The sequence below is a fragment of the Sparus aurata genome, chromosome 16 (assembly GCF_900880675.1).
Source record: "Sparus aurata chromosome 16, fSpaAur1.1, whole genome shotgun sequence".
Classification (NCBI taxonomy): domain Eukaryota; kingdom Metazoa; phylum Chordata; class Actinopteri; order Spariformes; family Sparidae; genus Sparus; species Sparus aurata.
The window spans coordinates 13,196,354-13,207,569 of record NC_044202.1 but is presented as its reverse complement, the minus strand read 5'-3'; the positions used below and the strand labels follow the sequence as shown (position 1 = coordinate 13,207,569).

Here is an 11,216-nt window from a genome sequence, read left to right as displayed (position 1 = left end):
CAAACGCATCCCGCTCCCCCGCCCCTCCTCCCTCCAGTTCCGGGTCGTGACACGTGACTTCTCCGCCCCCACATGTCCGACCCTCCCCTCCTCCTCCTCACCACCACCACCTCCTCCCCAAGTAAACAATTCAGCATCATTTCATTATGTCTGCTAACTGCTCCCGATGCTTATCTTTGGAAAATGCCGTCCCGAGGAGCTGAGCTCACAGTGAGGGCTGCCAGACGGCTGAGTTGAAAATGAATTTTTTTTGTTTTTTTGTTTTTTTTTTGGGGGGGGGGGGGGGGTTATTACAAAACATTTTTTTGTAATAAAAATGTTTTGTTTGATTATTGGATCAGTGGATATTATGTGTTCGGGAATTTTGCACTTAATTAAAAGAATGCAGCAGAACATCGGGTTTTCATCGCACAGGAAATGGTAACATATGTCTATTTATAAATGGCTCACGTTTCTCACCCCACATAGGTTTTTATTTTTTTTATGAAGCCGATATTTGTGAATGGGACGTGAAAATGCGCCAAACACGAGAATTTGGCCTTCTTGTGACGTTGCTGTGATCACTTCTAAAACCAAAACGTGTATGTACTTATAGAGGATCCGCACAAGAGGATAAATGTCAAAATAATCCAGTTTTACCCCGAAATGTAGGCCCCGTGTGGCTGTCAGTCTGCCCCCCTTCCCCCTCGGCGGATGGTACAGTCTTGGTTCATTCATAAAATTCTAGCAGAGCATAAAAGGAGGGGCTTGCATTCTAGTCGTCCAGTTACCAGGTATATACCTGGAGAAAAGACCCGAGCCGCTCTGCTCAGCGGAAGGCCAGAGTCATATTTGTCATTGATCGGGACTCGTGCTTTTTTTTTTTTTTTCTTCTCCCTCCTCGTGATGTATCACAACAACCTGACGCCTGACATGGATTCAGACTCTCCCACCTGCCGGACAGAGTCTCCTGTCGGGACACTGTGCCAGAAGACGCCAGAAGAGGCGAGCTCTCCAGCGTCCTCCTCAGAAAGCAGTGCAAAGGTATGAATGGCTTTGTTGATCATATATTCAACATGCAGCCGCAAATTAACCCCCCCCCCCCTTTATGCAAGTGTCCTTATGCCTTTTATCCTGACGATGGGGGGAGGGGGAGGGGGAGCTGATTGATACGATTTTAATTAACTTGCGCTTAATTCTTTTCTTTTTTTTTTTATTTAAAAGCCATTTTTGGTATATTTGATATTTTTTGGGTGGGGGTGCGGGGGGATCAGAGATCAGTGCAGGTGGTAACGTGTCAAAATATCAGCATCGGTCGGGTTGTTATGATTCCGACGTCCTGGGACCAAATGTGAGCGTGTCGATGCAGCGGTTCATTGAGAAAAATAAATCCATTCAGGAGACTCCACAGCATCCCTGCGTCAGTGTTGACGTCAGAAACAATGATAAAGTCAAATATTGATCCGAAGGAGGCTATTTCTGGTGGGGTATATTTCAAGAATATCCAACACAGACTGGCTACCCTCTGTTTGAGACTCCACATTGATGATTTATAGGTTTTTATTGATTGCCATCACAATAACCTGACACCTTTTGATAGTAATGGAATGGACTTATTTTTAAAAAAGGAATTCTCTTATAATCCTCATTGTTGGTTATTTCCATTGTTTTTTTTTCAGGAGCTCTGCCAAGAAATGAGCATTCAAGACACTCCATTTGTTCCAACAGTCACCGCAATTTCCTCTACCCCAGATTTCCAGTGGATGGTCCAGCCTACGATTATTACATCTGTCTCCCCGTCTCTGGGTAGCAAGCAAGCCAATGAACCACAAAGCTCTGAACAGGCAACACCCAAAGAGGGCGGGAATAAGGGAGAAAATGCTGTCAGAAAGGGGAAAACAGAGCAGGTAGGTTTGCTCAGATGAAGTCTACCTGCTATTGGACAGAACAGTCAATAGTGTAAATTTATATATGCCAATCTGAATTCCTTGTGTGCAATGCTGCTATTGTGCATGCTCCTCTGGTGCCGTGTGCTGGCTGTGTGCCTTCCTTAGGCAGTCAATTTATATTCAGGTCACAGCAAGTCTGCAACAATGGTCTATTTTTAGACGCATTGCAGCTAAACATGCTTTTGCCATTCTTCAGAGGGTGTATTGTCAGCGGATGTAGCGGATTAGGGGATGAAATGGCTGGATTCTTCAAGGCAATAACTGAATTATTCCTTTTGCATCCCAGCTGTCTCCAGAGGAGGAAGAGAAAAAGAGGATAAGGAGGGAGAGGAATAAAATGGCTGCAGCAAAGTGTCGCAACAGACGGAGGGAACTCACCGACACGCTGCAAACTGTAAGTAAACAGTGATGCATTTACTCAGCTGTCATTTGCACCGGCTGTGTGTGTGTGTGTGTGTGTGTTTTCCAATGTGGATGACTTTTGGATGTCGCTCTATCCGAAGGAGGCAGACAAGCTGGAGGAGGAAAAAGCAGCCCTGGAGACGGAAATAGCCAACCTCCTCAAGGAGAAAGAGCGGCTCGAATTTATCCTCGCCACACATAAACCCGTGTGCCAGATGTCAGATGAGCTGGAGTCTATTTTCCAGGAGCCCGCGGGGTCCCCAGAGCTACCGCCCAGTCCAGACGAGGACAGCCTTCCAGACGATGGCACCCAGGAAGCTCCTTCGCTCCAGGACATGGACATCCCCAGTGATCCGTCCACGGCGATCTCTGGGAACTCCAATATCTTGCTGTGTGCCAGCGCCGAAATCAACATCTGCGATCTCGAGCCCTCTCTGGACATTAAGGAAGGGCTACTGGAAAATATGTTACCCAGTTTGGAGGAGAAAACCCCCATGGAGACGGCTCGATCTGTGCCGGACATTGACCTCAGCAGCTCTCTCGGGGTCTCGGACTGGGAGACCCTGTACAAGTCCGTCTCCAGTGACCTGGAGCCTCTCAGCACTCCTGTGGTGACCTCCACCCCCACCTGCAGCAACTACCTGTCTGTGTTCACATTTGGGTGTCCCGAGCTGGACTCTCTCACAGAGGGACTAGACAGTCATAAAGGTGGAGGGGGCAAAGCCGAATCAGTCGATCTGCTCAACTCTCCAACTCTTTTAGCCTTATAATGTACAGAGGGAAGTGATCCGTGTGATCTCTCTGTTTTTTTTTCTGTCCTGCAGGTTTCCTGACTTTGAAACGATATTGAACAACATATGCCACAGTATGCTGTAACACCTTCAAGGAATACATTCATGAAATGTCTCGTGCGTGACTAAACAAACATATAAACTTTCTCCAGATAACATAGCCAACAGATTGATGTAGCTAAAAGCATGGCTGGGACTGAAGTGAAGTTTTGATTTTAAAAAACGCATGCTGACGAATTCCAAATACTTTTCAGAGCTTATATATATCTGATCTGTTACTAGATCTAAGATGTACTGTGGAATTTAATGTTACAGTATGGTTTTTGTGTTTTGTTGTTAACAGTGTATTGATTGATGTAAATGTTGTATTTACATATTCATCCATGTTGAGTACCTCGCATACCTCAATGTCATCAACTGTGGTTTTGACCTCATTGAAAGTTTTCCATGAAAACATCCAGTGCTATATACAATATATATCTTATCAAGATGTAACTTATGATTTATTTTTGTACCTTTCAGATTCTTTGTTAAATTAAAAAAAAAAAAAAAAAGTCAAAATGAGCATTGATTGCTTATCTATGCTGCTGAATAATTACAATAAATCTACATTCAGAGTGGTGTCTGGTGCTGCTGTTGTTTGCAATTCTGTTGTGTTGACTTTTATATTATTGTATTAAATTTAAATTATAAATCTACAAACGGAGGCAGAGTTCAGATAAGTGCTTTCATTTTCCCTTCTCACAAACCCTTATTACAACGAGGCTTGTAGATTTCCCAGAGATCCGTCCTGTATTTGCTCTGAGACTCTGTGTAGGTGAGCGGCCGCGCTGTATTTCCAGATCAGGCCTCCATCGGAGCCACATTCTGTCGTTGCAGTCTGCAGCCTCAGTGTTTCTTTATGGGAGGAGCGGTGCGACTTCCCCACTTCTGCCCCCACGATGTACTTTTTTACATCCCTGCTTACGTTTGGCTGGCATAGCCTAAGTTCCGCATTCCCAAATCCTCCCAGATTGGAATCACGTTTGAAATCGGGCTGATGCAACGATTTCCACTTTTTAAAATCTACTCTCGACCCTCGGCTGACCAGAAGAAAGGACATTTGTTGCACCTGGGATCAAAGTCAGGTCGGTATTGAAAAACTTCATAAGTCGAGGGACTGGCTCATTTTGTCCATACTAAGCAGCGTCTTGGCGCGCCGCGCATAGGTCACAGCGAGCGTAGTTGGTGAGCAGGCGGCGAGCGGGGCTGGGATGTTCTCGGTTATTCGGCGCGACCATCTCTGCAGATCTTTACAGTTTTACTGCGTTTTTTTTTCCGCTCTTCAAAGTCGCCCTGACATCTTTTGCGGAGCATGCTGCAGAAAGCTCGTTTTCTTTTGTTGGCACGCTCCTCTTAGTGGAAGCACGGCGTGCACAATTCAGAACAAAATGTTCCTGTGTTAGTGCTGTCTAACCTCCACGCGAGTGTCGAATCGTTAACATGTGCGTTTATCTGAAGAGAAATCAGCTGCGAACCAAAAAAAAGCAGTAACGTCTTTTTTTTCCTTTTTTTTTTTTTTATCACTGCAGCTCTCTGATGAGAAGACAAAGTTACGTAAGATAAATGCCGCACTGAAGAGAAACTTCCGCTTTCAAGTTGACCAATGGCTTCAGCATGCAAGACAGTGGAGGCGATTTGAGGGCACTGCATTCATATTCCTCAACTACTGAACGTTCAGTTTCCGAAACTAACCCTGGGCTTTTCTCTTTTGAGTGTGAGAGTTCAGAAGAAATGATAATACTGCAGTGAGATCTGTAGAAGTTAATTGGCTTGTTGGTCCTTCAGGGGAATAATAAAGTTAACATGAAAGGGCATATTTTTAACATTGGACCTTAATATATTGAAATGATGGGCATTGTTCCATCCTGTATGCTTGTCAGCCCTGTTTATGGTGTTACGTTGGGTGTGTCTTTTGCATTGCCTGGTGTTGTCGTGCAAATTTAACACAAAATTTCCTATCATGCAATTTTGCATTACCTCTATTTCGCATGTTTGCGTGAAAAAGGAAAACCCAAAGTGGCATATCGCCAGATAAACACAAATTCTGTGCAAGTGATCCCTCAAATGTGGTGATCGAACACACAAAGATATGTAACAGAAGACAGGATGTTTCACAGTTTAACAATAAACTTTATTGTGTAAAATGACAGCAGTGCACTGCAGCAGTAGACTTCACTGGAAATTTAAAAATGTATAAATCACCCGAAGAATCTTTTTCTGCATTATAATCTCTCATGGTGTCACATGGGCGCGTACTGGACAACATTCATGCCGATACAGTTGATCTGTGATAGGCCAATATCGGCTGAGCACATCAGCTAACTGATACATCGGTCAGGCCGTAGTTTGTTTTGCACCGTGAGTTTTTTTGCTTCATTTTTTTAGCAGATATTTGCATCTGGGCATCATGTGCCAAAACCATGACCTGCAGAGTTCCACTTTTTTGACCTGTGTTTTGAGGAAGTGTGAAAACTGAAAGTTATTCCCATGCGTTTTTCTCATGTCGCCTGCCTTGTCATGTTCTCATGATGCATAACTATTCAGTAGATGCATAATCACCATACATAAGCTCCTCCCTTAGAATTCTCATAGATATTTCCTCACAGATAATAACACGCCAGATGGCTGTCTTCTACAGTGACATTTAAATCAAATATTGCCTGTTTGTTGCTTCAGTGTGGGCTAAAGATCTCTGAGTAATTGACCTCAGATGGTCGCTTTTGGCTGCATCATGTGGCTTGGAAATCCGCTGAGCTGTTGTAGTAATTTCCTGTGTCTTTGGCTGGCTTTGCTCACACACCTCGCTCATTGTCTCTGGATATATTTAAATGTTCAGGCTCAGCATTTTTCAAATTAAGGCATTTGTCAGTGGTCGGGCAGAACAAAACATGCAAAGAAAATCTGTTTGGCGCAAAGAGTTGCGAGTAAACAATGTCATCTCTTAATTTTTCACTTGGCTAAACAAAACAAGTTAAATTTGGGGTCAGGCTTAACCACATTGTGCTGAATTTTGGCAGCCATAGTCTACTCCCTTGTCATGAAGTCTCATAAGGAGGAAAGCATGGTTAACGGGCATTTCTATTCTGGCTTTTGCTTTCCTTGAAATAAAGTGGGAATTTGTCTGAGTCTGCTTTGTACACTGTCTTGTTCGTCTCTCTTTTGGCCTCTGGGGATTTTATGAAGTGCGTTTTCTGCCAAGATCTCAGTAAATGGTGGCATATTCATTCCAGAAAAAGAAGCAAAATAATAAAATAGCCTAATGAGAGCAGCCTCAGCATCCGGCTCCTATAACAGACCAGCAATTCATCACAGTTTGGCCAGTCTGACTGCTAGAGAGGAGCAGTGCACCTCGGGCAAGTGCCTGCTTGAAGCCCTGTGACCGTCTGCTGGTCTAAAAAAAAGGACTCAGATATTTATTTTCCCTTTTAATTTGTTAATGTTAAATGTTTTTTTTTTTTCTCCCCTCACACCATAAAGTATGCTCCAAGCGTGTGCTATAACAAGCTGAGTTTTATGTGTTTTTCATTGATCTGGTTTAGTTGCCGTCTGAGTATGTCTCCCATTTTCTCCCTCTGCCTCCTAGCTGTGGTCACGACCGAGTCTGACACGATGCCAGGACAAATCCCAGATCCCTCTGTGACAGCAGGCTCCCTGCCAAGCCTTGGACCGCTAGCTGGGATCTCAGCCACCACGCTGACTGACAAGCTCAAATTTGGTGACTTCCAGGAGTTCGGTACAATGCTGTCACCTCTGCACTTCCTGGACAGTCTGGGGAAGAGGCCTCTAGTGATCAAAACAGAGGTAAAGGAAACAATGAGTGCCTGATAATGCAATCAGAAACGGTTCATTTTGACTCTGTTTACATTGTTTTTCTTAACACTAAACATTTAGTTTTTTCGCCACACTGCAGTGGAAATATTTCAGAAATATTCAGCATACAGATTCCAGCTAAATTGTGTGAAATATGTGCCCTAACCTTTGAAAGCCGGTTGGAGTGAACTGAAAGCACCTTTGCAGTGTCATAGCTTAATCAACAGGTCCATCTAGTGGACATAGCAGGATGTGTCGCTGTTGCTAAAAATAGTACTAGATCTTTTCCACAGTGGATGACCAGTGGAAAAAAACACGATCAGGGTGATGGAAATCATTTGAATGAATTCAATTTAGCTACAAGGGCAGGTAGCAGGTAGATGAACATTTTGTTTGAGTCGTCACAAGAAAAGATAAAATGGTTAGATACAAGATAACTGATGGATTACCATAGAAGAGAACATAATACAAATAAGCTTTTATTATTTATATGATGGCATATGAGGATTTTTTAAAGTAGTTTGACGTTCAGCAAGGCCATCACAACTCAACCTGAAACCTTTTCACCTGCACTGTTGTTTAGAGAGATGAAGAGGAAGAGAGGAGGAAACGAAGGCGAGAGAAAAACAAAGTGGCTGCAGCTCGATGTCGAAACAAAAAGAAAGAGAGGACAGATTATCTACAAAAGGTGGGACATACCAAGGTTATTACTTTACTTTATTATTATTATTTCTACATTTGAAATGCTCACATTTTTATCTTATCATTAAGAAAACTTTCCAACTCTACCTCCTTTAATACTTCATTCTCCTTCCGTTCTCTCACAGGAATCGGAGAGACTAGAGATGTTGAACTCTGACCTCAAAGCCCAGATTGAGGAGCTGAAGCTTGAACGGCAGCAGCTGATCCTCATGCTCAACCGCCACCGGCCCACGTGTATTGTCAGGACAGATAGCGTCAAAACCCCGGAGGGTGAGGTGAACCCCCTGCTGCAGCAGCTCGAGGCCAAGTGAAGGTTCGACGTCTTTTCTAGAGTTTACAGTTGAGAAGGAGCAGCCAACTAGCAGCACTTAGCTTTGGGCCCTGGCCGTGGAGGAGAACCAGCAGCCAAATCCTCCTATCTTAGGTCTCAGAGCATCATGCCACAAAATATGGATCCAATGTGATTGGACTGTTCAAACTGGTCTTTGTTGCTCTCTCTTGTTTTGTCATTTATTTGTCACCTAAACTTAGCTTGAGCCATTAGCCAGCATGGCATTTTTAACATATTTCCAGCAGCTGAAATAGATTTTGGTTTGGAAGATAATAACTTTCCATTATAGAGAAAGCATTGGTGGTTAAAGGAGCACTATGCAGACATTCAAACTCAGAATTTTGATACTTATAATCTAAAGGAGGTAATAATAAAAACTTAGACATGTTTATTTTTCCAATAACTGGATAAACAAGCTGTTCTCAGATAAAATAAGGCCCTAGAACACAGTTTGAAGCTAGAAAGGTGGAAGGGTGTGGCAGATTTAAACAATGTAAAACAGTATGAAATTGTGTTGCGTTTAAGGTCAGTTTGTGAATTTTGTTTGTTTAGGCATAAAAAAAATCAGTCAGTGAAGATCTTTGTCTTCTGATTAAAATCTCTTCCCCTAAAACTACATACTGCATCTTTAAATATCAGCTGATTTCAGAAATTCATTTGGTGAGAAAAATGTTTTGATTTAAAAAGTCAGAGCTAAATCTGACCTACGTTTGATTACACGCAACTGGATGTCACCAAGTCACATATAACTGCTGTTTCAACTGCATTTCAATGCCGGGTTTTATGTGGTGATCAGGCGACAAATAGACCTCGTTTTTAAGGACAGATTGCAATACTCCTCGGCCCTTGTGCCAAAAATTGCTTGTATTGTGTTAACTGCTAAAAATGCATTCTGGGAATTGTAGGAACTCTAACTGAACTACAACTAGAAGATTGGAGCAATTGGGAGCCACTGTGTTGGCCTAATGGACACATTTCATAAAGTATCAGAATAAATATCTACTGGAATGCATTAACCAGCACATACTGGCGATGGTATGTGGTGGTATGAAGAACGTACACACACACACACACGCACACACACACACAGAGTCAGAAGCCTTTTTTACTACATCATAACCTTCATGATTTTATGGTTATCTCTGTTCCTCCACACAGTTTGTGGCAGATCAACTGATCATTTTTTTTATTTGTCTTTATTGCTATGTTTTGGCGCAGGCGTCATGTATGCACATATATATATGGACTGTTTACATTGTACTTTATTTTCTGTTACCATGTTACTACCAATTATGTTTTTTTTTATATACTTTTGTATATGATGTTATATAAGCATATAAGCTATCACAAAATCCCATTTTGTATTTCCATAAGAAATAAATGTTTAGTTTCTTTTTTTCTGGAATTTCTTTGAGTCAACAGAATTGAAAACGTGAGACAGACATGATGTTTTGGGGAATCATTCTCTTGACCTAAATGCGTGGTAAAAGGTGCCACCTGGTGGCCGAAGGCAGCGCAACCTGAACAACTGCTTTACTGCTTCAAGACTTGGATATTTGTTCTGTTTTCTGGCATCACAAAGAGGGAAAAAAGGGGGGGGACATTTAATTTCACTGAGGCTATTTTTACACAGTCCCTAAAGTACGGAGCCTCTAAAGGGACATTGGGGGAGGGGGTGCAAAAATCGCAGGTGGTGAGGATGATCCAGATGAGCTGACTGGAGAAGGCAGAGGGTGTGCGCCCGGTGCGCCTGGCAGCACAGTCCACTTGACACACAAACTACATGAAAACCTAAATCGTATATTTGGTGAAAAATCAACAGCAGGCCATTCATTATTTAATGTTTACTTGATCAGTTAATTACCACAGAGTCCGCCCAGCTCAGCTGCGCTCCTGGACACGGAATGTGACGATGGCACAGCGCCCAATGGGGATATATTGTTTCAAGGTTTGTGTTGCCTGATATTCTTACGACTGAAATGAGTAGAATAATCATTACACTTCACTGTAAGCGCAAATAAGAGGCTATTACAAATACGTGATTTATGAAAACTCTCACGAGGAAAGTTTCGTGAGCACGTTTTCATAAACAATCAAAAAATTCAAATGAATTGCGCCTATAGTGGAGTGTAATGATTATTCCATAAAGATTTTTTTTAAAAAAGTTCTTACCTATGAGCACGCTATATGATATTAATGTTGCACAATATCTGTTAGATTTCATATGCAAGAATATCATATCACAATAATAGAGGGACATTAAAGAATGTCCCCCCACAGTTCATACCAGGAGGGATTTAACCTTCAGATTAACATGGCATGACTGAGGCAAGAGAGCCTAAAAGTAGTTTAGAGAAGTTGTGGAAACCTCATAATATAATAAAGGGATATTATTAGAATGAATATATTAATTCATATTAATCGTTACAATTGGAGACGAATTTCTACCGACAGATGCGACTAATTCTTTTGTTGTTTTAAAGACATTTTAAGCGGGTTGTTAGTGCTACAAGTGGAGGCTTCTCGTTTAAACTGAAAGAGAAAATGGGAGATGATACGCCGACCTCACACGACCCGAGCGCACAGGATGCCAAGAGTGATGGTCCACCTTTGGGAGCGGGCGGTCCAGATGCCGGGGACCAGATTGAATGCAGCAGCATCCCGAACGGGGACAGCGGCTCTGCGGCCACGACGCGCCTGTACAAGAAGCGCTGGGCGATCGTGTTCCTGTTCAGCTCTTACTCCCTGAGCAACGCGTACCAATGGATCCAGTACGGGATCATCAGCAACATAATGATGAAGTTCTACAACGTGGACGCGATGGCTGTGGACTGGCTCTCCATGGTCTACATGCTCACCTACATCCCCTTCATCTTCCCGGTCACCTGGCTCCTGGATAAGAAAGGGCTGCGGGTCACAGCGCTGCTGGCCAGCGCGCTCAACTGCGCCGGGACGTGGATCAAGGTGGCCAGTGCCCAACCCGACCTGTTCCTGGTGACAGTGCTCGGACAGTTCGCAAGTTCCCTCGCCGAGGTCTTCATCCTCGGGATGCCCTCCCGCCTGGCATCGGTGTGGTTCGGCGCGGATGAGGTTTCCACAGCATGCTCCATTGGAGTTTTGGGGAATCAGGTGAGTGGATCTGTTGTGCTTTGTAAGGGACACTCTCCTCGGAGAGGTAGAGAGTTGCTGATTCTCAGAAGAATTTTAGAC

The 11,216-nt window shown here is 43.2% G+C and overlaps 3 protein-coding genes across 6 annotated transcripts in view; all 3 read left to right on the top strand.

Annotated features, from left to right (window-relative positions):
- The first annotated feature begins 8 nt into the window (after positions 1-8).
- On the top strand, positions 9-3,749 carry fosaa (v-fos FBJ murine osteosarcoma viral oncogene homolog Aa). 3 transcript variants are annotated; one of them, XM_030443689.1, is made up of 5 exons: positions 9-121; positions 923-1,023; positions 1,659-1,886; positions 2,215-2,322; positions 2,432-3,749. In XM_030443689.1, exons 1-5 carry the CDS (start codon positions 73-75, stop codon positions 3,098-3,100), a joined length of 1,155 nt encoding a protein of 384 aa, XP_030299549.1. In that variant the 5' UTR covers positions 9-72; the 3' UTR covers positions 3,101-3,749. The 3 variants fall into 3 exon arrangements, with proteins under 3 accessions (XP_030299549.1, XP_030299547.1, XP_030299550.1); XM_030443687.1 differs by lacking the exon at positions 9-121 and having other exon boundaries at positions 275-1,023; XM_030443690.1 differs by lacking the exons at positions 9-121; positions 923-1,023 and adding an exon at positions 1,466-1,535.
- A 132-nt stretch (positions 3,750-3,881) lies between these two features.
- On the top strand, positions 3,882-9,404 carry jdp2a (Jun dimerization protein 2a). Of its 2 annotated transcripts, none has more exons than XM_030443694.1 (4): positions 3,882-4,248; positions 6,747-6,964; positions 7,557-7,676; positions 7,801-9,404. In XM_030443694.1, the coding sequence occupies exons 1-4, from the start codon at positions 4,161-4,163 to the stop codon at positions 7,984-7,986; spliced, it is 612 nt and encodes a 203-aa protein (XP_030299554.1). In that variant the 5' UTR covers positions 3,882-4,160; the 3' UTR covers positions 7,987-9,404. The 2 variants fall into 2 exon arrangements, with proteins under 2 accessions (XP_030299554.1, XP_030299555.1); XM_030443695.1 differs by having other exon boundaries at positions 3,888-4,248; positions 7,557-7,661.
- Positions 9,405-10,339: 935 nt separating this feature from the next.
- The window catches only part of flvcr2a (FLVCR choline and putative heme transporter 2a), a 31,027-nt gene continuing 30,150 nt past the window's right edge, over positions 10,340-11,216 (top strand). Inside the window, exon 1 of the mRNA XM_030443684.1 lies at positions 10,340-11,135. Coding sequence (XP_030299544.1) covers positions 10,551-11,135 — 585 coding nt within the window. The 5' untranslated portion in view covers positions 10,340-10,550. The remainder of the gene's footprint in view (positions 11,136-11,216) is intronic.

Coding starts and splice junctions, on each gene's coding strand:
- fosaa (XM_030443687.1), top strand. CDS start 694: ATGGTACAGTCTTGGTTCATTCATAAAATTCTAGCAGAGCATAAAAGG. Junction 1,024..1,658: donor CCTCAGAAAGCAGTGCAAAG/GTATGAATGGCT, acceptor TTTTTTTTTCAG/GAGCTCTGCCAAGAAATGAG. Junction 2,323..2,431: donor TCACCGACACGCTGCAAACT/GTAAGTAAACAG, acceptor CTCTATCCGAAG/GAGGCAGACAAGCTGGAGGA.
- jdp2a (XM_030443694.1), top strand. CDS start 4,161: ATGCAACGATTTCCACTTTTTAAAATCTACTCTCGACCCTCGGCTGAC. Junction 4,249..6,746: donor GCACCTGGGATCAAAGTCAG/GTCGGTATTGAA, acceptor TCTGCCTCCTAG/CTGTGGTCACGACCGAGTCT. Junction 6,965..7,556: donor CTCTAGTGATCAAAACAGAG/GTAAAGGAAACA, acceptor ACTGTTGTTTAG/AGAGATGAAGAGGAAGAGAG.